General features: G+C 42.1%; 2 protein-coding genes across 2 annotated transcripts; one reads left to right on the top strand and one right to left on the bottom strand.

Annotated features, from left to right (window-relative positions):
- Positions 1 to 636: 636 nt before the first annotated feature.
- Positions 637 to 6,599, top strand: LOC125515072 (nudix hydrolase 3; the record flags this gene model as incomplete). Its single annotated transcript, XM_048680492.1, is given in 16 exon segments — positions 637 to 718; positions 800 to 886; positions 1,048 to 1,154; positions 1,889 to 2,060; positions 2,226 to 2,467; positions 2,548 to 2,629; positions 2,828 to 2,893; positions 3,725 to 3,802; positions 3,870 to 3,965; positions 4,674 to 4,780; positions 4,900 to 5,068; positions 5,197 to 5,280; positions 5,478 to 5,572; positions 5,690 to 5,780; positions 5,866 to 6,012; positions 6,146 to 6,599. Coding segments are annotated over 16 exon segments (1,765 nt in total), but the record flags the coding sequence as incomplete, so codon positions are not given.
- A 3,104-nt stretch (positions 6,600 to 9,703) lies between these two features.
- On the bottom strand, positions 9,704 to 26,683 carry LOC125515071 (vacuolar protein-sorting-associated protein 33 homolog). Its single transcript, XM_048680491.1, has 23 exons — positions 26,359 to 26,683; positions 25,673 to 25,741; positions 25,547 to 25,586; positions 25,384 to 25,464; positions 24,980 to 25,174; positions 23,472 to 23,582; positions 23,332 to 23,397; positions 22,926 to 23,033; positions 22,797 to 22,841; positions 22,560 to 22,616; positions 20,904 to 20,998; positions 20,532 to 20,583; positions 20,339 to 20,398; positions 18,321 to 18,383; positions 18,145 to 18,251; positions 13,097 to 13,219; positions 12,870 to 12,951; positions 12,661 to 12,731; positions 12,017 to 12,097; positions 11,366 to 11,423; positions 11,215 to 11,279; positions 10,486 to 10,573; positions 9,704 to 10,141 (listed from the first exon to the last, which is right to left on the bottom strand). Exons 2-23 carry the CDS (start codon positions 25,723 to 25,725, stop codon positions 10,040 to 10,042), a joined length of 1,803 nt encoding a protein of 600 aa, XP_048536448.1. The 5' UTR covers positions 25,726 to 25,741; positions 26,359 to 26,683; the 3' UTR covers positions 9,704 to 10,039.
- Between the last annotated feature and the right edge of the window lie 244 nt (positions 26,684 to 26,927).

The following is a 26,927-nucleotide window of genomic DNA, read 5'->3' as shown; positions in this document are numbered from 1 at the left end:
CGGCGGCTGGGCGCCGTCCTTGCGGCTGGTGCGACGGCGGCGGACGCAAGAGGCGGCTAGGGTTTAGGTCTCCCGGCTCCCTAAGGGAAGCCGAGCAAATATTGATTGCTTCTTGCTTGATTAGATTGATACATCTCCTCTCCTTATATAGAGAGGTTTACTTGACTCCTAAGCAAACGATCCTAATACGATAAGATAATTGGGCTAAGCCCCTAATAATGATTAAGATACTTGGGCCATAACCCACTTGGCTAAGCCCCTAATATGCTGGTCATAACAGAAAGCTACTGTTCTAACTTGAAGGAAAATTTGAGGAACCTAAATGGCACTCTAACATCTCCTGAGTGAGGCCTTTCCCAAAGAAGTCATGTAATGGAGCTATCCTATGTGACCACTCTAACCAAGATCTCCCCACTTGGTCAAACAAGCCCAAAGCACTATATGTTTCAAGCATATGTGCTCCTTGCTAACTAATCGCTGGATTTAGAACTTGAAAGAATGATTTCTTTGTCTTCCCTCTATTGCCAATTGCCACTTTCAAGTAATTCAGTTCAATAGATCCTAATTCTTTGGTGAACCCTGTTGCATTACATTTCTCTTAAATACTTTTTCTTAAACCTTTCATGCCTTCTTTAGGTACAAAGATAACACGGAGTCTCGCAGCTTAACCTTACAAAAGCAAATTAGTCGTTATGCTCCCATCCATTTGGAACCAGAGGTAAGTGAGTCTATATGTCAGCATGTACCTTTTGGCCATTGATTTGATTAACATTTGTTATGGATACTTTCATTTTGACAGTTGACTACTCTATCTGAAGGAGACAAAGAAGCCTTGGGATATATTCTTAAAGCATCAATGGTTATTGATGAAATATTTTATGAGCAGGTTAGTTCTTGCATAATATACTGTTCAGATATTAGTTCTATTTCATATTGGTTAGATGTCTCATGTATAGTTATGATTCATAACATGCTCACTAGTTTTGCACTGTATAGTTCTTGCGTAATTTAATTCTGCAACTTCTTACTACTTTTCTTCTCGAGTAGGTATGGAATAGCAACACAATGCTAAGAGACTGGCTAAAAGCACACGCTGACTCCTCCTCCCTTGATAGTCTGAAGTGGGCATATTACTCTATTAATAAAAGTCCATGGTAATATGTTATTCTCTAATCAAGCTTCTCTTCATTGATTGGAATTTACTAGCATGTTCACTGAAAATTTCATCTTGGGAAGTTGCTATCATCAACTATATATTTTTGTCTTTACTTTTCTCATTCCTTCCTTGTGGCTATATACACAATTGAACAATTTCTTGTTATAAGTTAGACTCTGAGATAGGTGCATAACTGGAATGGAAGATATGCATTGTGAGAGTTAAAGCATGGGACTTGGGTTTATTTGCCATCAATCATCTCTGAATGTATGTTAGTACCAGTGCCACCCCCCTTTTTGAGAGGTTTCCATGGCGTGTCAGTGTTACTGCATTTCACCCATGAGATAATTTTTCACAAGTTTTTTGCGATGTCAACATGCACTACTGCAACTTAAAGTCTTGCAGTGTAGATAGCAAATTTCTGCAAACAAAATGGTGATAGTAAATGCAGCATATGCCCACATGCTTTTTGCCTGAGTTGTGATTTTATCAGCTGTGGATATAAAAGAGAAAGTGCAACCTAAAACTAAAATGCTTAGAGAGATCGTAGTTACTCATGTTGGTCTTGTCCGGTTTCTTCTTCTTTTGTTGACACCAGCTTCTGCTATCTAATTTCATGCATTTCTTATCCCTCACATTCTTTTTAACCTTTTCTAATTAGATTTCTTTATAACTATTTTATATTTCTTAGCATGCTGATATTTGTTTACCGTTTTGATATTTCTCAAACAGGTCCTGCCTTGATGAAAATAAGGCTTTTCTATCCACTGCCGATTCGGCTGTGAAATTGCTCACAGATGCCACCAAGCCAATTTCAGGATGGAAGGGGCTTGAGTATCGTGCAGCATTCCCTCTAGATAAGCCTCGTGGCGCGAACTTCTATCCTGCTGACATGAACAAAATGGTACCGCCATATTTAGTCACTTCTCAGTGCTTAAAATATCCAGTAGAGAATCTTTCGAGTGAATAATAAAACTTCAGTGCAATTTCTGCTTATGATAATTGTACATCAAATGTGTTCTTTCTAACTAATATTGGACCGGTTTCCACATTCTTAATGTGTCTGTAGGAGTTTGATTTATGGAAAAGTGGACTAACTGATAAGGAACAAAAAGATGCAACTGGATTCTTTACTGTCATAAAACGGCCTGATGCTTTATTGACTACATCAGTAGCACAGTCAGATGGACCAAATCAAACCAATACTTCAGATGATCTTTTTATTGTTCCATATTCCAAGGAGTATAAAGCATCCCTTGAGAAAGCTGCCGAGCTTCTCCTTAAAGCATCAGATTGTTCTGATTGTCCAAGGTAAGCTAGTAACCTAACATCTTTCAGTTTGTGAAAGTTTTAGTTCATTTCTGTGAAGCAGTGCTCGCTTTATCTTGTAGCCTGAAGAATTTGCTCAGAACCAAGGCAAATGCTTTTCTTTCAAATGATTACTATGAATCTGACATAGCTTGGATGGAGTTGGTTAGTATCCTCATTCTCAGTTTTATTAGTTCATTCATTTCTCTTTAAATACATTATTTGAGTGATTATAGCTGTTAACTTTGTTAGAGAAATGGGATATACTTGTTATTTTTAGCAGTAAAATTTCTTTTCTATTTTTATTTATATCAATATTAGTTGATGCTAGCTCTATATTTGGCATTCTTGTCATGTTTCCAGGACTCCAACATAGATGTCACCATTGGCCCATACGAGACATATGAAGATGGCCTGTTTAGTTATAAGGTATTTTAGGATCCTTGTCCCACCTGTTCTTGCATCACTTTGTCTATTGGTGAGTCTAGCAATGAAGTGCACTAAACACCAGGCACAAGTTTGAAGTTTTTTTTTTAAAGCTCGAAGTTTGAAGTTTCTGTCATGTGTCTTCTTTTGGACACTCTTCAAGTTTGTGCAACTGATGCTAGCAGATTAACAGTGGCTACACTAATATTAGCTTCAGACACCACATGTTGCCAACTTTCTCCATACTCAATTTTATTTTCTTACTTAGGCTACCATCTAGGCAAATTTGCTAAAGCATGTTCTTCATTAATGTACATCAAGTCAGCAATATTTTTGACTAATGGACTAATTGCCATGTAATTTAATTTATGTGTATTCTCTATGGGCTGTGATCATCTGTTCTTCTATTTAATTATGCACTCATGCTGAGACTGCCAATGTTATTTGGCCTAACCACTTGGATTTTAGTATAAGTACTCCCTCAGTTCCATAATTCTTGTTGTGGTTTTAGTTCAAAATCAACTAGGCACCAGCCATCACCACAAGGCAATATTAGCATATATATATGGCAAAGTGGTCACGCTGTCCAGTTAGAGTAGATTGCATTTCTCTTTCCTATGGGATTTTACTTTATATTTCCCTCCACGTAATGTTTGCCCCACTGACCACTGTGGCCAATACAACGACTCATTGCATAACAAAAACAATAAGCACATGTAGAAAAGAGGGGAAATATTGAATTAGGTCTGTTCATCTCCATACTATGCCTAGACCTAGAGTTCAATAAAATATTTCATTTGTTATACTAGTAATAATAATTCTACTATTTCGAAGGCAACCTTTGAAGCATTTGTTGGGGTGCGGGACGACGTTGCAACTTCTCAAGTTAAACTCTTTGGTGATCAACTCGAGGTAATTCTGATTGATTTTTCAAGGAAATATTAAGCTTTCATTTACACCAACTTTGATCTGGGTTCAGGATTTGGAGAAAAATCTTCCACTGGACAATATTTACAAATCAGACAATGTATCTGCTGCTCCAATTCGCGTGATGAATCTTCTTTACAACTCTGGGGTATGTTTCTATGTTGATGTTACTTTTCACATGCTCTTGCTTCTTGTAGACAAAAAGCCTAGTTCAATCAATGTTTGGTAAGAAATAAAAAATCTCATGACTGTCCTAGTTTTTCCTTGCAATTCAGTTGGTGTGAACTCATTATTATCAAATCATCTGACATTTGTAGACAAGTAAAATTAGGCTTGTCTTCTCATTCTGCTTGGTGATAGATGAAAAGCTGACAAGAACCTTATGTCCTTAAATCCCTGAGAGAATTAAACAATTCTTCTTTGTTCTTTAACACTGTAAGATTAATGAGTGAGGAAGCACTAGGATTTCATGAAAGAAATACCTTTTGTTTGCTTTGGATTCGTGTAGACTCCATGCTTTCCTGACTACTATCTCTCTGGCATGGTTGTCATCCAAGTATTTTAACGTGTTAATGTCAGCAACCATTGCACCATACTGTTATAGGGAGATCCTTAGTATTTCCGTCCTTTTTGTAGTAGATTAATAGTTATTGTTGTGTCAAAATTTCTTGGAGATTTAGTATTTTTGTCTCTTGTGGTAGAAGTATATTTATTTTCATCCAGGCTACTTTAGGCAATTGGTAGGCTGAAAAAGGTCAAGAACTCGTCAATGTTAGTGGAAATGAATTGTTTATCCACATTTTTCATATCTTTGGCCAACAGCTTCATGTGAACTAAACAAGTGCTTCTGTGGCAGGATGTGAAAGGTCCTCAAACTATAGCTTTCAATTTGCCAAATGATGAGCGGATTGTGAATGAGCGAGGAACTTCAATGGTTATGCTTAAGAACATTTCAGAAGCCAAGTATGCCTTCACTGATTTTTGTTTATTCATTTTAGCTGATGTTATATAGTTTACACTTTTGTCAAGCGAAAAGGGAGTTCATGCTGACATTGGCAATTCAAATTTTATTTATCATTCAGGTTCAAGAATATCTTGAAGCCTATAGCCAATGCCTGCATCAGAGAGGAGCAGAAAGAATATGTTGATTTTGAGCCTTATTATACACATATTGTTTGCCATGAGTGCTGCCATGGAATTGGACCTCATTCCATAACCCTTCCTGGTGGTAAAAAGTCCACAGTTAGAATGGTACGTGTGCAAGTAGCAATTTAGATAAAGACTTGCTCGATTAGGTGCTATGACAGAAAAAGAAAAGAGTGATATATCCTATCTGATGCCACTTGTTGACTCTCCTTTCTTTTTTGATAAATGTACAGGAACTTCAAGAATGTCATTCAGCATTGGAGGAGGCAAAAGCTGATATAGTTGGTCTGTGGGCGCTGAATTTTCTTATAAACAAGGTCAGTTACTTCATCAGTTATCAGGGTATCATGGCACTTGTGTTACAGCCCAGTGTTCTGGGGCCCAAGCTAGACAAATCTTCTTATTTCTGTAGGGAATATTGGGGATGCATATTCCTTTCCTTATATCCTTTGTATGCAATCATATAATACTTGAAATGGATCACATAATTTCTCGTTTGCTTCTGTTCTGTCAGGGGTTGCTTCCTAAGAGTCTATCAAAATCTATGTATGTTTCTTTCCTTGCTGGATGCTTCCGGTCGATTCGCTTTGGACTGGAAGAAGCTCATGGGTAAGTGTGTATCTTCCCTCCGAGGCCCTAGCAAACTACGGAAAACTTAGCAAGCATACTACTTCTCATGGTTCCTTGTGCTCGGATGATAATCTAACTGTTATTCTGTGAATGTAGGAAGGGACAGGCATTGCAGTTTAACTGGTTGTATGACAAAGGAGCTTTTATCTTGCATTCTGACGGAAAATTCTCAATTGACTTTACAAAGGTAAATTTCATTAAAACAGGATATATATACTTATCATTATTTATTTATTTGTTATTGCTCCTCACTATATTCTATGTCCTCAAAGGTCGAGGAAGCTGTTGAAAGCCTTGGCAGAGAGATCATGACGATACAGGCAAAGGGCGACAAGCCTGCCGCGCAGTCTCTCCTTCAGTCCCGTGCAACCTTGACGCAGCCGTTGCGTGTGGCATTGGAGAAAATCGAACACATGCAGGTACTACTCAAGTTATAATGTTTTCAATAGCAAATGCAAATTCTTAATAATCTACTCGCTGAATGATGTTCATCTGTTATGTTCATATGTTTAGCTGAATGGAGTTTTACTTATTATGTATGTTCATTTTCAGGTGCCTGTTGATATAGCCCCTATATTTGGCACAGCCAGTAAGCTGCTCGCAAACAATTAAGCACCGGAAGACAGCGATTTAGAAAGTTTTGTGTCTCCCACTGTACCTGATAAACTACAAATTGTTTTCTGTTTACATGAGAAAGTACAAATTGTTGAAACAAGATGAAGCACCATCCTGGGCGACACAAATGGAAAATAACACAAATAAATGAATGACTTCTTAAAAGGATGGTTGTTAGCATCACTGCCTAAATGGATGAACTTCTGAAGGATCACTGTTAGCATCACTGTCTATTTACCAAGGTGTTTTTAGAAAGCGATGTCTACTGTAATCTTTGAACATATTCACTCAGGAATTGGGAGCAGAGACCATCAGAATTCTGCTGAACTTCTGCGGTTTTGCTGCGCTGAAGGTCATCTTGTGCTTATATATATCAGAATGCTGGTACACATGGTTTGTTCCTTGTGAGTGAATGTTGCAAATATATGCCCCACTCTGATCGGACCCTATTCAGCGTTTCAAACTTGTAACGTTGCTTCATACAGAAAAATGCTCTTTCATCTTAACCATATTGCATACTCACAAATAGGTTAACGACGCTCACGAGTCCCTTTCGCCTGAGCTAATAATGCGCAGGTGAGCCGAACAGGTGCAACATTCCAAACCAAGGCATCACTTAAATTTATAGGGTCCCACGATGGTTTGGGGTTATTATGATTGCTAGGTCTGAGACTTCTTTTTATTTATTTGTCCTTGTTCATCAGTGTAGGATCCAAGAATATACAGATGATAATTGATAAGTGGCAAAGGAAGCAGTGAAATCTGAAGAGACAAATCATCATTGTAGGTGTAACTGCAGAGCAGATGTTGCTTCATCAGAAGAAAACACAGGACACTAACATTTCACTTCTGAATGGTGAGATTTATCTGCAGATGAAAAATGGCAAAGGAAGGATTGAAGCCCTTTGGCCCGGGCCGGTCGGCTGGCTCGCCGGCCCCGGCGGCGCTGGTTAGTGCCAGGTGGCATCGGGAACATGGTCAAGGAGCTCCGAGCGTCGGGACGTTGGGGAGAAAGCTCTTGGATGTGGTCGAGACTGGAGGAGGAAAAGCACTACGGAGGTGGCCCCAGTCGCTGGCGCAGACACACACCTTGAGCACAAGCAGCATGGGAGCTCGACATAGGTGGCCTCGGCGGTCTGCGTCTGTGTGCTTCAGTGCTTGGCATGGCCGGTGTCGCCACGGCGTCGGCGGGGCTGGGGTGTTCAGCGACGACGCATGGCAAGGCGAGGATGGCGTTGTCTGGAAGAGGACGACGATAACGTGGCAGGGTGACGGCGTCCAGCGGCGCGGTGGATGGATGCGCCATGCGTGCGTGCAGCGTGATTACGCTAGCAGTGGCGGCATGATGGATGGGCACCCCTATATCTCGCCTTCAGCGACTCCAGCTTCCGACTCGCTAAAGGGGGAGCGAGATGGTCCGGCCCACAGACGTGGCAGGCTACTGCCTCTTTTTTTTCCTTTTTGTTTTCTGTTCTTGTTTTTTGCTTTATTTTTGTACCTTTCTTTATACTTAAAATATTCTATATATTACAAAAAGCACTCTACAAAACACATTTGAAATTTTTTGAACAAGTATTTGAAGAATGTTGAATAAGTAATTGGAAATGATGATTTTTTTATCGTGTATATAAAAATGTTAATCAAACATTTTCAAAAAAATGTTGAACAAGTATTTTAAAAATATTAATCAAGCATTTCGGGAATGTTAAATGTGTATAGAAAAAATGTTGACCATGTATTAAAAAAATGATGAAACTTTTTTATCATGTATATAAAAAATTTAGTCAAGCAGTTAAAAAATGTTGAACAAGTGTGTGAAAAATGTTAATCAAGCGTTTGGAAAATGTTGAATGTGTAAAGAAAAAAAATGTTGACTATGTATTCAAAAACTGTTAATCTTTTTATTTGAAAACTGTGAATGAAGCATTTAAAAAATGTTTAAAATGTATAGAAAAAATGTTGACTATGCATTCAAAAAATGTTAATCTTGTATTTGAAAAATGTTTAAAATATTTATGAAATAATGTTGACCATGTATTATAAAAATGTTTACTTTGCATTGAAAAAAATGTTAGACGTGTATTAGAAAAATGTTGTTGGCATGTACAAAAAATGTAGCGAATCAACCTGTGGTTGAGTTGGTTAGGTAGACAGTGGTATCCCCAATCCACCAGGGTTCAAATCCTGATGCTCGCATTATTCCTGGATTTATTTCAGGATTTCTGGCGATGCACTTTCAGTGGGAGGAGACGTTCCCGTCGACGACGAGGCGCCTACGGTGACTTCGTAAATCTGAAGATGATATGCCGGCTCAGTCTCTCGGAGGTGCTCATAGGGGTAGGGTGTGCGTGTGTGCGTTCATAGGGGTGAGTGTATGCGCGTGTATATGAGCGCTTGTGTCTGCACTGATGCTCAAAAAATGTACAAAAAATGTAAAATAATATCCAAAAGAACAAAGAAAACCAAAAAAAGAAGTAAAAAAACATGAAAATGAAAATGAAAAAAAAAGAAACGAAATGCAAGAAAGAATGAAAAAAATGGAGAAGAAACAAAAGAAAATAAAAAAGAAGAAAAAACCGGCTCGAATAGCCTCAAGTAAAACGCGCCCCTACAACTTACGATGAGAGGGACCTGGGCGGGGTGGCTAGCATCTCCCGTGATCTGCCTGGAGACGCTGCAATGGTGGATGGATGCGTGCGAATTTTCTGGGACAGAAGTGCGAACGTACGCTCTTGCTAGGTCAAGCTTTGTACGTGACTGGGCTGCTTTTTTTGAGGTAACGTATTGGGCTGCTCTTATTTATTTTTTGGTTATGTAATTTATTTATTTTGATAACTATGGGGCTGCTCTTATTAGTTTTCTGCTCTCATTTAGATGGGTTGGGCTCAGACCAGTTTCACCTCCATGTCGTCAAGCTGCGGTGAAGATTGGTGCAAGGCATGAGGAGCGAGGGTCGGGAGAGAGCGCCGTTGGTCGTCCAGGCTTCCAGAAGAATTATCGATATTATGCTGATAATCTCAAATGTCTAGTCGCTTTGAGCATGTGAAGTCCACCATCCAGTGTAGCAGAAGATAAATCAAGCGTTGACGTGCTAGACCAACTGAGGTGTTTGGCCCCAACTGTCCCTGCCTGCACCAGAAATTCAGCATAATTTGTGCCTCAACTTTCTAAAGCACCTTTTCCTCTGGCATCCACGACAAGCTCGATTCGATCAATCAGACCAATGTAGCTTTCCAGTAATCTGTGAGCAGATAACTGCAAACTGCAAAAGGTTTCACCATAGTTGGCATAGTTTGCAAACTGATGACAAGCCGCTCACAAACTATGCCAACTACATTTCCAAGTATAATCGGCATAGAGGAGAGAGCTAGCTTTGGTGAGCAGAACACCACCAATCTCCTACAGGTCCATTTTACAGAGCGGACACTTCGCCGAACCCAGAGCCGCTCACAAACCAAAACAGACGCAGAGTTGGCATTGCCGCACAGAAAAAACTGAACATACCTGTCACACCACTTGATGTACAAGGTGAAAGCAGAACAGAGTTAGAAATGAAGGTGTGTATTTCGAGAATATACATGAAAAAACATAATGCTGAACTTCCATCCAGCACCAAGGAAGGAACTAGCGCGGCTGTGTCTGTACAGGAGATATCGATGTACATGCGCTATCTGACGAGAAAACCAAGGCTGATGAACGCAAGAGCGCCAGCAATAGCATTTCCGGTGGCAGAATAGAAGTAGCCTAGAACTGAACCAAGGAAAATCCCATCTTGGACTCGGGTGTGCGCTGCTTTGTACAATCAAAAAGGGGTGTGCACAGAAAAGACAACTAAATCATTCCCTCTTTGCTGCTGGCTATAATTGGTCTCAGTAATGTGTTGCCAGTGATAACCTTTGTTGTTGCAACCAGGAAGTCATAGCCCATTCCTTCCTGCAGTAGACAAGAGACAGGACATGGCAAGTAAGAAACTCGAGTCTATGGCAGGACTTTCCTGAAATAAACTGTAGTGTGATACTGTAATGTCGAGCTGCAAGCAAAACCTCATCTACAGAGTCAAACTCAGACTCCCAACAATCACTTTGAGAAAACATTAAAGAGAACTAGACATGAAAAATAGTGAAAATAATGGATGAAGTAGAAAGGAACTGGAGCAAACTCTTTCCATTTTTATTTTCCAAATTTGGAACTCCAAAATGTACCGAATTTGTAGCATTTTGGAGTCCATTTCCTATTCACATCTGAAGGAAAATGGAAATCAATTTGCACATACATACCTGTGCACTAAGAAATCGAAGCGCAGCAATCTCAGCAGATGTTACACCACCAATAAATACAACCAGAACCAGGGAGCGATGACCAACCCTAGAACAAACAGACAATTATAACAAATCCAGGGGAAGAAAAACTTGGTGATGACACTGCTATCAAGCACAATAGGGGAAAACCATCTAGTTAAACCAGTCATACGGTTCTGGCGACAAACAACTTCGATTAACAAAACAGTGCAATTCTTGGCTTCTCCAGGGGACAAAAGTGGGGATGCAATGTCAAATGATAGTATTAATAGTACTAATCTTTGTCTTTTTCACCTTGGTTTCATGTCTCCCTAGTTTTACTCTTCACGTCCTCCCCTGGACTCTACATATAATCTCTTCTCCAAGATCTGTTACTTTATGATCACACACCCTCAGTCCTCACATGTCACAAGGTCTAATGGCCCAAAAAAGTCGAACTAAGCTCATACAGCAGACATATCATATAACTTAGGATCAAACCATGTGGAGAACACCACAGTTTTGACAGTCTAACTCTCGACACATGATAAATACTTGCTCGGTAAGATCATGAAATAACATGGGAACTGGTATATCAGATCAACAGACAATGCTGGCACCTATTATTCGAGCAAGTTTATGAAGCAAACATGATTGGGGTAACCAAACCCTTTCCATTTCTAGTATTCATAAAATGTGGCAACAACAGTTCACATCAAGGTAATTTACCTGTCGGTACTCTGTTGTGACCCGGAACCTGGTAGTAATTCTGATGAACTAATGGTCGAGACACCCTATATGAGTAAACTGGATCAGTATCTTAAGAAAAAACATTCGATATCCCCAAAAGTGAAATTCAATATAGACAATATTTGCTCACTCTTTTCAAATCCATATGAGGACCTGGCAATAATTTCAACAGTTCTTCAATAGATCGCCTGCACAATGGTACACAAATTGATATTGGAAAAAACATCTTAACCTGCGGCAGCTTCTAACCCTTCAATACTGTTTTTTCAAGCAAACAACTTGCTCAACATAACATCATAGATAAGAAAGTCGATACGACTTGTTATAAGGGAGGAGTCATACACAGATGAATCAAACAAATTGGCACTGCCAACTCTTTTGCTACGATGTATTACGAAACAAGTAATTAACGAGCTCCCCAAAACTACATTCCATAAGGAATGAATAAGTATGCTTATAAGAAAAATGGAAGTTCATTCGTGTTGTGGAGAACATCATTAGAGAACGATACAGGCGCAAAGAAGGGATGCCATTATTTCTCACGGTGTATAAAGTTCTGTTACAGCTAAAAGTGCAGAAAAAGGGAAGTTCATAAATAATGCCTACTTTCTGTAACTCAGAGCACACTAGAGATGTTTGCCAGGGTTCTCGGTTTGATTTTTTAGCTTATTTTCTCCAAAAAGGATCTATCTCTAGGGAAATTAAACATATTTTCTCATGCAAACTACATTCTAACTAGCATGAACATATTTTTTAAAATAAACTGATTGGATATACTTACCATCCAGACCTCACTGCATGCTGAACCAGGCGAATACTAAGAGGTGCATATCCAGCAAAGATGTATGCTATATCATCAGGGCTGAGATTGAAAACAGGAACATTTTAGTGATAGTTGTTATCATGACCAAGATAACTTGCGATCACAGTTAAGTATGGAAACTTAGTAACAAATGCACAACAGGCAGAAGAATGAATGTTCCCAGAAGTGTTATGAATATTTTCCATAACATGGTGAGGGAAAATGAACAACACTTCAACATATTCAAACACACACAAAAAATACACCAAACAAGTTTCAACAAAGCATATGGCATGAACCTTCATTGGAAATATGGAATTTAGCATTTTTATTCATTCATACAAATTTTATTTATTGAAGCAACTAAAAATGAGAAAATTCTTTTGCATCTCACAACAGCTCAAGACTCCAAAAACATCAGTTAGAGCCAAAGTCATTTGCAGATCAGTATGGGTACTTTTTAAGAACATAATTAGCCAGTTATGAAAATAAACAAAAAAATACATTAATAAACTACACCTTCTGAAAGATGAAAAATTTGTGGAGATTAATTCAGCATAAAGTTTTATAAGTGAAACTTGAAAGAGAAGCCAAAGTAAGTCTGAAGTTTACGCAGTTAATACTTTTCAGGATCCTTTATATCAACTATAAGCTGGAGAGCTCTACTAATAACAGGCCAATTAGTCCTCGATTCCTGCACAACATGATAGTATATTATAGAAACTGATGCGAGAGGAACTGGAATAAATAACAAGATAAAACACCATTGAGGAGCCGCTTAAGGATCTGAAACAAGAAGAAAACCAAGTTGAGAGAAGCTACTTTGACTAACCTGCCTTTTAACAAGGCCAGCTTTTTCCAGATTGTATAACAAGGGCATATGCTCAAAGCCATAACTGTGCAGTATTTCCCGCCTAGAAAAAGTAGAAACATGAATCAAGACTATAACATACATTTTGTATGTTGCAAATTTGTAAAGTGAAAATATACATGGAGTTTTAACACAAAGTATCATGAAATCCCAGAAATACAGTGATTTATAAAGAAATATAAGAATACCTCAAGTAGTCAAAATTCTTCTTCGGCAACCCAGCATTTGTAAGGGAAAATAACACTAGAAGGCGAAGTACAGTTTCAATAGGCTCTTGCTTCTGTATAATCTCCTCAATGTACTCGTAACACCTGGGCATGGTTAGCTTAGTTTAATATTTCAACACAGACCAGAGGAAACTGATTGACAGCAGCTTGATATCCTAAAAGCCAAAAACAAGGGAGTGGATTGCACAAAATATTTTGGGGGAAACTTTCCATTGCCACTGGCAAATATTGAATCTTCTATCGGACCTATATTATTTTGGCATTAGACATGAAAAAAATTGCTGTTTCATACCAGTATGGCAATTGGTAGGCTAAAACAGTACCCATTAGCATTTTTCCGTTTTGTACCCTTCACATGTTAGTAAATCAGGAAATGACAGCATACAGTCATCTAAGTTACTAGACCGACAGACACATGGAATCACAGCAAAGCAACAAGCTAAGGTTTGAGCCCAAGAAAGCACGAGAAATCCATGTAGAAAATCAATGAAGAACTTCCACCCTTTAGAAGGCAAGAAAGGATAGTTCACACCTCCGAAAAGGCTCCCACCTCCATTCCCCTCCCACCACCACATGGCCGAACAGGTTTAACCCTATGACGTGTGCATCCCAGCATACAATAGCTCATCCAAAGCACAGGCATACCACTACCCAGCAGAATCAGCGAGAATGCATGAATTGTTTATATTTTCAAACTAAAAAGAACATGGGAACAGTCTGATAGGACATAGGGATAAAATGTGTGCTACTCCTAGAAACTAGATATACAAAGTTCCAATAGCACCGTCTGCCACCAAGGAGCAGCTGCTGGTGGCATGGAGGGCCATTTTGTGTGGCGGTCAGAAACTTGAGCACAGACACCACAGTTCCCAGCATGCAGGACTCAAGGAAGCCTGGACAGTTTGCACATGGAGGAGCACCAAGGTAAGGCGGATGTGGGAGGAGTAAAGGATGTTGCAGCTATGGCAGTGGCCCAAAGACAAAGGATGTTGCAGCTTGCAGATTGGTTCATTGCTTCCTTTCTTCAGATTTAGACCTGACCATCACGCCAAGGACAGGGGATCACCAAGTTTGAATCCTTGCTCTCTTCTACTGCTTCAGTGGAGTTCACCAGCTGAGCCCAGGCTGGCCGAGCCATGGCTCCGCCAATGACCCTAGCCTCTTTCTCGTCTCGTCCGCTCGCTGCTGCCACCGAGAGCAACGGAGCTTCTCGCGCCCCTCGAACATGTCATCGCCCAAGGGCTGCCCCGGATGGCTAGTGGTGGTCAGTGACGGGTGTATCTTGGCAAGGGTGCAGCAGCGGCAGGTGGCTCCACCGGAGGTGGTGTGCGCTGTACCCCCCCCCCCCCCCCCCCCCCCCCCCCCCCCCCCCCCCCACCCCACCCCTTGGCCCACCCAAGGTGGCAGCATGGGGGTCAAGGCTGTGCACAGCTGGTGATGCGGTCAGCGGTGTCCCTCATACAGCTCCCCTCTCCCCTGTGAGCTAGGTGCGAGCGCCCGCGCATTGAGGCCGCGCGCATTCCAAATCGCAATCTTTAGGCCGTGATCCATAGGGACTAGATCGATGGGAAAGATTGCCGAAGCATGACCAAGTCTCGCAGGCAACGTCAACGCCTGCCGAGACGATCGGCGGGGAGGCCAGGCAGGCTGGGACTCACGGTCGACAAGGGCCGCAATGGCCATGAGCACCACGAGCGGGATGGGCGCAGCAAACATGCCATCATAGGCCCTCACCTCTGCGGCCATGATGTTCTGGTTTGTCCCTACAATCCCCCAGCGTGCACAGTCTTTGGACCTGTGCTCTTCTCTCCGTTGTAGGTGGCGCTGCGATTGGCGATGCAGCAGATGCCGAGTGGCCGCGGCGAGGAGCAAGGTTCAGAGGACAATGTGGCCTCTTCCCGGGGGTCGGCAGGGTCGCATTTAGGTTCCTGGTGGCAGCTGAGAGGAACACACCCAGCGTCCACGATTGGGGAGCAGCAGCACGGCCTCTGGATCGTCGCATCGTCATTGTGAGCGGCGGTGAGGCGTATCGGCTGGGAGCAGGCTGAAAGGAGGCGTGGTCGTCAATCGCTGGCTTCGGCGTGCCTGGCAGACCAGCAACAGACCTTGGCGGTATGGATTGGGCCAAGGGCCTCTGTAGGATCTCAACGCGAGCCCGCTGGGCCGTGGACAACAGCTGCAGCCCAGGGTTGGCGGAGAACTGGCGCCAAGGGTGTACTACGCACCCCTGTCCTTCGAGGACCCTGCGGACCGGTCAGCGGAAGAGCCAAGCCCCGCGCCAGGTGCTAACTGCTTTGTCCCGACAAGAGATCACTGTTGGCTAGATGTACTAGCTCTTCAGGCTGGGTGTCTAGGATCTCGCTCAAAGCGTCCAGACCCTGACAAGCCCTAGGATCAGACGAGCCAAGCCTGGACCCAGCAGAATCATCCTCATGCGTGCAAGACCACAACGAGTTCAAAATTCTGGATGGTTCGGGTGGGTCTGCAGCCAATGTGGGACTGCCACCCAGCGCCAACAATGGACACAGATCCTGTCGGACCACCGCCTGTTGCCCGAGCAGCTTTGGGGGCCTGGTCCACAACCAAGGACTGATTTTTCTTCCTTTTACTCTTTCCTTTTCTGGCACGAAGACGAGATTGGCAGGGCCCGCATTAGCCCGGCCATGGCATCATCTCCTTCCTCGCAGAAGGTATAGACAGTGGCACCGCCACACGCGAGGGGCAGGCCATGCGGAAGCGACAGCCACCCCATCTGCACGGACAACACGGTTTCCAGCACACCAGCCAGGGCGTCCATGACCATGCCATCCACGCGTCCAGTGGGCTGCGCATCGATGCGGCGGCGTTTGCTGCCACGGCATCGCGCACGTCCAGGTTCAGAGCCATGGCCAAGGCCACTGCCGGCGCTAGCTCCACCGTCGCGATCAGGGTCAGTGTCAAGGGGGTGCCAAGGGGCAAAGCCTGTCAACCTCCGCGCGGACAAGCGTAATGGAGATGGGGTACGTGAGCGCCCTGACGGTGGCGCGCTAGAGCCGACACGGGAGGTGATCTGCTCGACAATCTCGAGTAGCGGCGCGGCAAATGAGCAGGGTCGTGCGAGCGCCCCGACAGCCGAAATGTGGCAAGGTCTGCCCGGGAACGCGTGTGCTCGGCCGTTGAAAGGTGCCATGCTTCGGCAGGGATGCCGCAGAGCTCGAGCTCGAGCTCGACGCGGTATTGAAACTCGCTTGAGACGGCATGGGCGAGCTCGCTCCAAGGATGAAGCGAGAGATAGAAGTGTGGGTTGCGAATGAAGTGGTCACCATCGAGGCAGTTCTTGGTGAGCTAGGAGCTGAAGAGGATTAAGAAGTCCTCGAGGTGGTGGGTGTGGACGGTGAAGTCGCCATCAACAAGCTCGAAGGCGTTGAACAGCACCTATGCGACATCTACGACAGACACGTGGTCTAGTGCCGGTGATGGAGGCCACCATCGCGCGAGCGAGAACCTCCTCCGCTTCCTCCATCTCAACGGTGCATGACATGATGATCCACGCTAGCTCGGCGGAGCGCGCAGCGGTCGCAAGCGCTATCGGAGTTGCAGGAGGAGGCGGGGGCCGGGGGCGGCCTGGCGACGAGGGACCTTTGGAGCAGCGAGGCTCGCGCGGCCAGGAGCAGCATGGAGCTGTCCCTGGTGCAGGAGCGGGAGTTGTGGCCGGAGACAAGGCAGCGTCGACACTTGATGTCGTTGGTGCAGTCACGCAGACGGTGGCGATGGTCGAGGCAACGAAAGCACAGCCCTGGGACATCCTCCGGCGAGGGGTTGCGCTGGCGATGCGGGGGAGGGCTGGGCGCAGCGATCTGGCATGGATGGCAGCGTCGGTTCCTGCGACGTGACTGCTGCCATCCATGGCGCCATCAGAGACGCGGTGAACCTCAGAGCGAGGTCCTAGGCGAGTCTTGGCAGACAGCTGGGAGGGTGCCGCCATGGGGCCTGAGGCGTCAGAGCGGCTGGGGTGGCTGGAGGGCGGGGGTCGACGGCGGCAAGGTTGGAGGGCTAGGATAGGCTAGAGGGAGGGGGCAGGGAGCAGGTGCGGGAGACATCATCCCTCCAGAGGCTAGTGCTCAAGGGCAGGGTGGTTCTGCCCTCAACCTAGGATGTTCACTAATTTTCTTTCATCTTTTTGCACCCTGCTCCTCCTCGGAGGATTGCGGCTGAACTTCTACCTTTTCAATGAAAAGAAACGCAAAGGACCTTTGCGGGTCCTTTGCGTTTTCACGAAAAAAAAGGGAGGCGTTGTGTTTTAATTAGTCAAGTCCAAAGTTTGTGTCTCTCGTCTCAAGAATACTACTCTTTTTCAACCCAGCTGAGCAGTCAATGCTGCCATCATAACACATATAGCGAACATAGAAGCTTACACAGTGGCAAGTAAGAGAATTGCCCCTCTTTCCATTATACAGCTTGCTAAGCAGCTAGAAATATCCATGCAGAGCCACATGGCAAAATCACCGCAACACCCGACAATAAGAGGTTATTTGATCTGATCCAAAAGTTTAGATGGTAGAATACATGGTTAGGAAGCTAAGGGAGTTAAAGTGACCAGCCTGAAACTTCAGGGTGCAAAATTGATTATTCAATAGAAGCAAGCATAAAGAAAATAAAGCGTTAATAAATAATACTCCCTCTGTCCCATAATATAAGATCTTAGTACATCCAATATATGAGGTAGAATACATGGTTAGGAAGCTAAGGGAGTTAAAGTGACCAGCCTGAAACTTCAGGGTGCAAAATTGATTATTCAATAGAAGCAAGCATAAAGAAAATAAAGCGTTAATAAATAATACTCCCTCTGTCCCATAATATAAGATCTTAGCACATCCAATATATGAGTATATTGGATGTACTAAGATCTTATATTATGGGACGGAAGGAGTAGAACTCAAGAAGCATTGAATTGCGAGGGAGGAATAAACTATAACAAATGCACAGAAAGTAACTCAAAGAAAACTGAGAAGTTTCTAAAACAAACTCACGTTTCATAGGTCTGCGCCTCCAGTATTATTTGCTCAATCTCTACTCGGGCATGAAATGCGGGTTTTGCCGCAAATGATTGCAAATGTTGTGCCAAGTTAACATGCCTCTGAATCATACAATGTGTCATAATTAGTGGAAGCAGAGGTAAACAAACTTAGGTATTTAAGTAACTCACAGCTATCTCCGGTAGCGAGTGTAACCTCTTCACAAAATCCTTCAGCTCAGAAACCGACTGTGTCTGTTTATGAAAAATATTTAGATAACTTCCATTCAAGCAACAAAGAAACCAACTGGAATACACATGCAGATACTTTGGATGCTAAACAGCAAATTCCCTAGTGGGATATCCAAAGTATGTAGTTCTCATAAAAAGGGACAAACTTATAATTTTATCCTAACACTTGTGTTCATCACTCCTTACCCCAAATGTAACATCAAAAGCCAGCAGCATCTCCCAATACAACAATTCAAATTTTGACAAATCATTCCATCAAGTATACGTGAGACATGTCCTCCGAATATCCAAATCGAACAGTTCAAATTTTGACCAAACATTATGTGAAGTACACGCGAGACGTGTTCTCTGAATTTCCACATCAAAAATATATCGAGTGAAGATGAAAGAGCTGCCAAACAGGCAATATATGATTCTGAAGTTAACAGTACAATATTTTCATATTGTACACGCTTAGTGGTCCTTTTTCTTCTTCAAAACTGTCACATCAGATAGTTCAATTCATGCCAATGTAATCATATTTACACTACGAAAACATATCGTTCGAAATGGATACGGACTCTTGTTCTGAATATGATAACGGACAGAATCATTAACCATATTTCAAAATAACTGCAGCGACAGCAACCTGTCAATGCAAACGCCAACAACAAAAATGATGTCTAACTCTAAAAAAAGAAAAAGAAAATGGAAGCTTTTATTACCCCTGACCTCTGCATCCTAAGATGCATATAACCAACAACCTTACTACATTGTTTATTACAAAGAATTCAAACTTTGATCTTGCCATCCTTTTTCTTCTTCAAAACTGTCACATCAGATAGTTCAATTCATGCCAATGTAATCATATTTACACTACGAAAACATATCGTTCGAAATGGATACGGACTCTTGTTCTGAATATGATAACGGACAGAATCATTAACCATATTTCAAAATAACTGCAGCGACAGCAACCTGTCAATGCAAACGCCAACAACAAAAATGATGTCTAACTCTAAAAAAAGAAAAAGAAAATGGAAGCTTTTATTACCCCTGACCTCTGCATCCTAAGATGCATATAACCAACAACCTTACTACATTGTTTATTACAAAGAATTCAAACTTTGATCTTGCCAAAAAGAGGGTAAGATCAAAAATATAGACTGACTAAGATGAACTCTCAAACTATGACCCTATATAACAAAACAATTCCATGTCAGCCCAGTATCTCAAAAAAATCAATCATAAAGTGGTTATTTATACAAACAGGGATTCAGTCAAATTTCTCAAAGAAAATCAGCTGAAGATGGTGCTCCTTATACACCAACATCATATTCGGAACCTTTTTATTCAACAGTATTGTGAAGGATTCTAGATAAGCCTATCCATCCTAGTCAGCATATTAACACCATCGTATACATGAGACACATACTGAAGGCAATTGACTCCAGGCACCGGTGATTGAACTATGCTATAGCATTTTCAGGCACCATAAGAAGGGAGGCACACTAACACCTATGACCACTATACCAGATCTAACGAGTCACTAAGCAGGAGTAAGCATGATGCTGGAGCTGAATTGAAAATAGAAAATACGACGACATGTAATCCACCTTAGAATCTCAAATACTGAAACACACAAAGTAGATGCCCATAGTGAACCAAGGTGGGAACTGATCGTGGATGAATAAATCTGGTGGGGGCACACGCGGAGGTGGCAGACCGCATGCAAAGAGGTTAGCATAGTGGATGGGCTAGGGGTTGCTTCGCTCTTAATATCATGCTAGCTTTCGGGGAAGAGAAGTTATCACAGCTATATGCATTGTATTGTATTCAGCATAGTTAAAGTTATAAGAGTCACGGACCACATGGACCTAACCTGGGTGGACCTAGTCGACATTCATGACAAATATTAAAAGATAATACATACCAAGAATACACAACATGATGCAAAACTCTTTAGTTCTTACACTTACATTCGTTGATTTTACTTCTGCATAATCTTGCTGAATAGACGTTGCCTTTTGGCGGACGACCTGCAGTCAAAACAATTTGCAATGACCAGAACACGATATTATTTATGGCCGCTTGCATAACAACCAGAACAACAACATTAGTGCAAAGCTTATTCACACAAGATATACAAGAGGTAAAGCCAGTGGAGTGAACCTGAACTACAACATGCAAGTTGAGGTCTCGAATCTCCTTGTACAACTTATCACTGAAAAGAGATCAGCGACATAAATTTATAGCTCCAAATCCATGCATGCTTATGTACATAGGAGCATTGCACACGCATAACTTGCAATCTAAGAAGGTTCGAAAATGTATTTGTACATATGCAAAATCTGAGTCTTCAGAAATGCACTACAAAATTAAAACCAATATTGTGGGATGTCAATGGCAATAATATACACATATAGAGGAAGCTTCCAAACAGCAAAGCAACAATTCTTGCACACACAAAATTGTTACACGCCACATCGTTATAACAATGTCCATTGTTTGTTTTCCAGATAGTACATACTAAGGATAGTTTACCTTGAATTGAGTGGAACCTTGACCTTTTTTCCATCTTGTTGAGCACCCATAATGCTGGCGTCAACTTCCACAGATCCATTATGAATTTCCAACATCTGTCGAATAAAACATAATCACACGATTCATTCAAAGCTACTTTAAATTTAGATTCGTAATGGAAATGCAGTGGCAGGATGGTAGAAATTCAGTTCATTTTGGTTGCATTGATTTAGGCAATAAACATCACACCACTGCCATTCATGCAGCGGATACACCTGAGTTAATGTTACTCCAGAATCATACAAACAATACTGATAAAACCGAGACCGACCTAGCCAATGAGCTAAAATCTTAAGCAACACCCTGCTGCAAAGACGAGTATAAGTATGCAGCTGCATAGGCGTTTCCACTTGGTCTAAGATTAACGAGTTCACCATTTACCAAAATATCATTGCACCCTGCTCGTTCTAACACAATAAAACTAGTATGATCACTGCTACCATTGCAATGCACATAACCTAGCAAACTAGGAGGGTAAAAGAGTAAACAGGGATATTGTCTACCTGCATTTCACATCTCCTGTTCAAGACAACAATCCAAAGCAAGGTGGACATTACTTAAAAGCAAGATATTATCACAGTTAGTTCAGTCAGGATACGACATTCTGCATGCAGCTCAACTCCAGTAGCCATCTGGATAGACCAATATTAAATGACAAATCAGTCATTCGATTAGGACAACAATGTGTATGACCCCCTCCATCCAGGGTAGATGTTTCTGGCATACAGTTCAGTATACACCTTTGACCACATTATTCCAAAAATCATTTGATACAGAAATCCACCAACAAAGGCCAGTCTAAAATGTCAAATTCACAGCAGTTTGACTGCATACACTTTAAAATGACATCTATTTTGGAACTAGGGTAGTAAACATGAAGGCTCAAGGAAACATTACCAAGTTAGAACCAGAGTTTTAGGTGGCCTTTGGTGGCATCCTGTGATTTCCATCTGCAACTCTATGGTTTTTAAAATTTACTACACATCATTGGTAGAGATTAGGGAGGTGTGGACCTTGGGACTACAGCCGGACGGCTGCGACACTAGGGTGGATGGCAACAGCCGTATGTATCAGCTAGTGTAGATAGCTATCGCACAGTTATGCATAGAGTAGATAGTTATCAAATAGAGATTGAGTTTGTTATTTGTTAGTATATACCAGCAGCCAGGTCTGATTCCCGTCCAAACAATGAGAAATCAATCTATTCCTTCCCAAATGTATCTCCCACCTATGATCTAATCGCTTCCCCAATCAGGCTGACTCCATTCGAACACCGTCCCGGCGGTGTTTACCCCGTTGTGTACTGTGGTTCACAACATACATACTGTTGAATTCATTACAAGGCCTACACTGCTGCACGCATGATCTGGTGGAGGAGCCACAACAAAGACGGAAGCGGCAATAAAAATGTCTTATTTTGACTGGCAAGGAACACAAACTGTGTGGTGTTTCACATCAACCCCAACTTAAGAGAAAGCAATACTAGAAAGCCAGGAACATGCTAGCTCGGAGAGTCATACGTTCACATGTTATCAATCAAGATTCAACAGAGAAAGCTAATAGTTCAAACACTTGTGACTTATAAGTAATGCCAGTATCAAAAACTTCATGGCCTACCTCGTCTAATAGACCTTCATACGTTAGCTGAGAGCACATTGGTGTCACCATATCCACCTGAATGAATAAAAGATGGATTCCAGAAAAGCAGAAGACATCAAAAGAAAATATATCACACATTCACACCTAAGATCACTATAATTTATACAAAACTTTGATCACTTAAAAAATAGTAAAAAGGTTCATATAAGCTGAGAAAAGCAAGAAATGATCACAAAGTGTACAACAGAAAATTACCTCTCTATCTAGCAAAATAACGGTGTCTATCTCTGGAATCCCCATCTAAAAGCACCACAAAGTAAAAATTAGGCAATCAGCTGAATTTAGAGATCTGAGTCATGAAAGGTTGAAATCAAATGGCATTACATTATCCATGCTGACCGGGTCTTCGAGTTGCATATGGTTCAGCAATTCTGCAGCTTTGGTTGATGCTACACCCTTGGCTCTAATATTGGGGATAACCCCGAAGGCAAACTGGAAAAGAAACCTTATATGCGTAAGAGCAACACTTTATGAATTTGATGGAAGCCAGTTTCCCACATTGAAATAGGGTGAAAGACTTTCTGGTGAACGAAAGATTGTGTCAAAAAACTTGTGAGATTGCAGATGCAGAGTTGGTAAGTAATATGCAAACGTCAAGTATAGTGGTCGATCGTAACTTAGTCTATCCATAACAATATTTCAGCCATAAACTAATGAATCACAAATGGAGTAATCACTATTTCAAGTACAAAACATTCCAAACACAGGAAGGGAAGACATACATACATACCTCTAACTTATGGATAGCTTTTGCAACATGCCAGACAGAACTTGTATCTCCTTCAATAAGGCATTCCTGAAAATCATAAATGCTCCAATGAGACTAATAAAATGTTAGAAAAACATGCTACACCAATTATGTAGCTGTACCTGCAAGGAATAGTCAAGCTCCAAAGAAAGGACATCCTCGTCCAAAGGAACTAGATACAAGGGATACTCTCCGATTGTCAACTTTTGATGAACTTTCTCTTCCTCCAGAATCTGTGTCAGCAAGAAAAAAAGAGAATTAAATTGAAGATGCCTTAGTGCAAAGAGAAATTTATGGAGTGGATTCCTGGATTCATGTGTCCTAGGCTCCTAGCTCACAAAATTCTGAGAACAATAGCTAAGCATGTGTTTGGGCATCCGCGAGTTAAGGGGAAGAAAAACTAATAAGATTACTACTATAACAAGGAAAATGTCTACCAATCATCAAAACAACAGGACAGTATAACTTTTTGGCACCTGAAAAGTATGTACGGGCTATGAATGATGTATTTGCCAATTTGTCAACATTTATTTATTCCTCAACGAATATTACAACTCGGAAAAAATCTATATTGAGTTATGATTTACAATTGTCTGTGCCATCCATAATCAGATGCTTGGTCATTAGCATTGCAGATACATGACAATTCAGGGGAGATTACAAAAGATAGGTTAGAATTTATTAATTTTACTATACATAAAGATAGTTAGCATTCCTGAATCCTCTTCTGGCTAGTCAAATTCGATACTCCTTTATAAATACCAAACAATGGTGACGAAGTTCAAGAGAAATTGAAATATGTTATCGCTAGTTTAGACGCTAGAAGATCATAGCCAGCATTATGACTTCGTGTAAATGCATAGCTAAAGCTTCTCAATTTTAATTGTCAAAACAACACAGCCAATGGGTCACGAACTAAAGTAAAAGGGCATCAGCTTTATATAACAGTGAAGCAGCAGGCAAGCTGAAATCCTTGAGAAGCTCATTCAGATTGTAAAGAAATATTCATATGAATAATCTGTAACAAAAGTTCCATCCTACGGTAACTACTGTATATGTCACTGGTATGGATAAAACTGTATTTGGGAAGAAATAATGCAAAGATTTATGGTGTTCAGATTGGAAAAACATTTCAGGCCTATCATCAGCAATGAAAAGAACACGTGTTCAGTTAATACCTGCCATGTCAACATTTTAGTACATAAGGTCGTATTCATTGGCATCATGTCTAATAAACCTGTTGGGCTAAGAACTACAGGAATACACTCGGGAAATGGGAATACTCTGAAGGACTGATTCCGTCTTGCCAAACTTCTAAAACCTAGTCAAATAAAGCATAACTATAATTATGATATCTGCTAGTGCAGATTTCACCCATACAAGATGGAATTCCATTCTTTCTGTGCAGTAGTAATGTATGAGATCACTCAATTCCACAGTACACACATGACATCCATACAGGACAATGGTGATTGTGTTTGAGTCATCTCTTATTGTAATGAGGTCTATAATTATTGAATTTCGCATGAGTCTCACAAATTATTCTACCATACTAGAATTATAAGTCCAAACACAATAATAGAACATGCATGTACATTAATGGAAATAAAATATACAGAAACCAAAATACCTTCTCACAGGCAACTATACGGCGTGGTACAGAATAGAGGTGGTATTCCCTCTGGAGCCCTTTGGATTCGTCATTCTTAATTTGATTAGCCACAAATTTCATGAAGTTCAGCTGGGAGCGAACAAGATACACCACTTTGGGGCATTCCGTCTGAAGAGGGTCAGCAGAGAGGATCCGCAGCTCCGTGCCATATTCCTAATCAACATAAAAAAACATGTCTGAGCTATCCAAGTTGAAATAAAGAAAGTAACTGCAACGTGGCTTTACTCTTTTGTTTATGTATGAAAGGTATTTGAAGGAATATTCATGGCACATCCCCAAAGTTCAAATTATGTATTAAGATATTAGTTAGGGACATGAAATGTATCGCTTATTGGCAGCAAAACCAGAGTCTATCACCAAACCTTTAGCACCGAGGTCTGCAGGATCAGCGAGAGGGTACCCGCAAGCTTCGGATCAATGACCAGACACTTCTTCCCCCTAATCTGATACACAAGGAATGCAAAGTCTTCAATGTCAACAAAAGTACATAAGATGGCGACAGGGAGTGCAGGAGGAGAAACGCACACTCTTGATTATGCTGAGAAGTTCCTTCTGTGACTGCTCCCTGGATGCCAGGGTTAAAACAGATTAAGAACACAAGTCAAGATTTAGAGGAAGACACAGGAAGTGAGTAAGATCAGAATAAGAGACCTCAGGGCAGTAAGATTGAGCGCGGCGTTATCGAGGTTTGGAATCTGTGCCATTTGGCCCACTCAACACCTTCATATTTCACGAATAGATCAAAAAGATATTATTCTTAACACAAAGAAGCATGCATATGTGGGTAATTAGATAGCATATTGATAAACAGCGACTGTAGCAGAGTATAGGGGAAAACGGGGAATGAAAAAGTACTATTACACATGATGTTCACAACTTATAGATGACATCCATTCTGCTCAATGAAGTGAAATAACTAACATCAAAACCATCCACTAATCCACTAACAGAACGTCCCAATGTAGCTATAGTCCACACAAACAGAAGCAAACTACATAACTACCAAAGTTGGAACAAGTAACAGGGCTATGGGCCTATGGTTTGGAATAAGCGTTCCAAAGGCCAAAAACTTTAACTGCCCAGAGAATCTAAATTTCTTACGGAATATGAGCATAATCATATACTACTTATGAGGCTAATGTTCATTCACTTGGCATACACTTGACATGAATCCAAAATGCCTACATAAGATTTGCTAGCATGGCACGAGCGACGGTAAATCCATCATCCCAGATCCATCCCCAAATAAATCGCAGCACGCATCAAACCGCGAGATCGTCCAAATCGGGGAGCTAACCAGAGGCATGGGGCACGACACTTGAGAGAGGGAAGATCACCTGAGAGGGCCCTCGCTCCTCGATTCGGGCCGCTGCTGCCGGTCGTCGCCTTCGCGGACGGCGGCGAGCTGGGGTCGTCCAGTCGACGGCGGCGAGGAGAGGAGAAGGCGGGGCGGGGACGGGGCCTCGCGGAGGAGAGTAAGGAAGGGACGGGACGGGTGGTGGAAGACCTGCAGAGGGGCGGAGAGCGGCCGGCGGGTGGGAGCGCGGAGCTCCGGCGTCGGAGGGGCAGACGAGCGGGCGAAGGAAAGCCGGGCGGCGTGCGTTTTTCTTTTCTTTTGGAGCGAAGCCGGTCGGAGTTTTCCCCTTTTTTTGACGGGGAGCCGATCGGAGTGTGTGCGTGCAGGGACCGAACCCAACCCATAACATCCGTAAAGTCTACAATAAAAAAATAACCTACAGACAGCGGCAGCAAACTAGGCCCATTTGCCCAAATGCCCAATGCATAACAATCTAGCTTACGCACGTTCGTCTATCTATATCTAATTCAAACTAGGTACCAAATGAATCATCGAGTGACAGATACCTGGGACAAGGTGAAAGGGTGGATGAGCAAGTGCCTTTCAGCT

Source organism: Triticum urartu, chromosome 6 (assembly GCF_003073215.2).
Source record: "Triticum urartu cultivar G1812 chromosome 6, Tu2.1, whole genome shotgun sequence".
Classification (NCBI taxonomy): domain Eukaryota; kingdom Viridiplantae; phylum Streptophyta; class Magnoliopsida; order Poales; family Poaceae; genus Triticum; species Triticum urartu.
Note: the sequence above shows the minus strand (reverse complement) of the source record. Positions and strands in the feature narration are given on the sequence as shown.

Bases quoted from the DNA above. Each gene is read 5' to 3' on its own strand.
- LOC125515071 (XM_048680491.1), bottom strand. From the start codon at position 25,725: ATGGCACAGATTCCAAACCTCGATAACGCCGCGCTCAATCTTACTGCC. The intron at 25,465-25,546 runs GTGCGTTTCTCC...CTTGTGTATCAG, and splicing joins TTCTCAGCATAATCAAGAGT to ATTAGGGGGAAGAAGTGTCT. The intron at 12,732-12,869 runs GTTAGTCAAAGT...CATGTTGTGCAG, and splicing joins CTGGCCTTGTTAAAAGGCAG to GAATCGAGGACTAATTGGCC.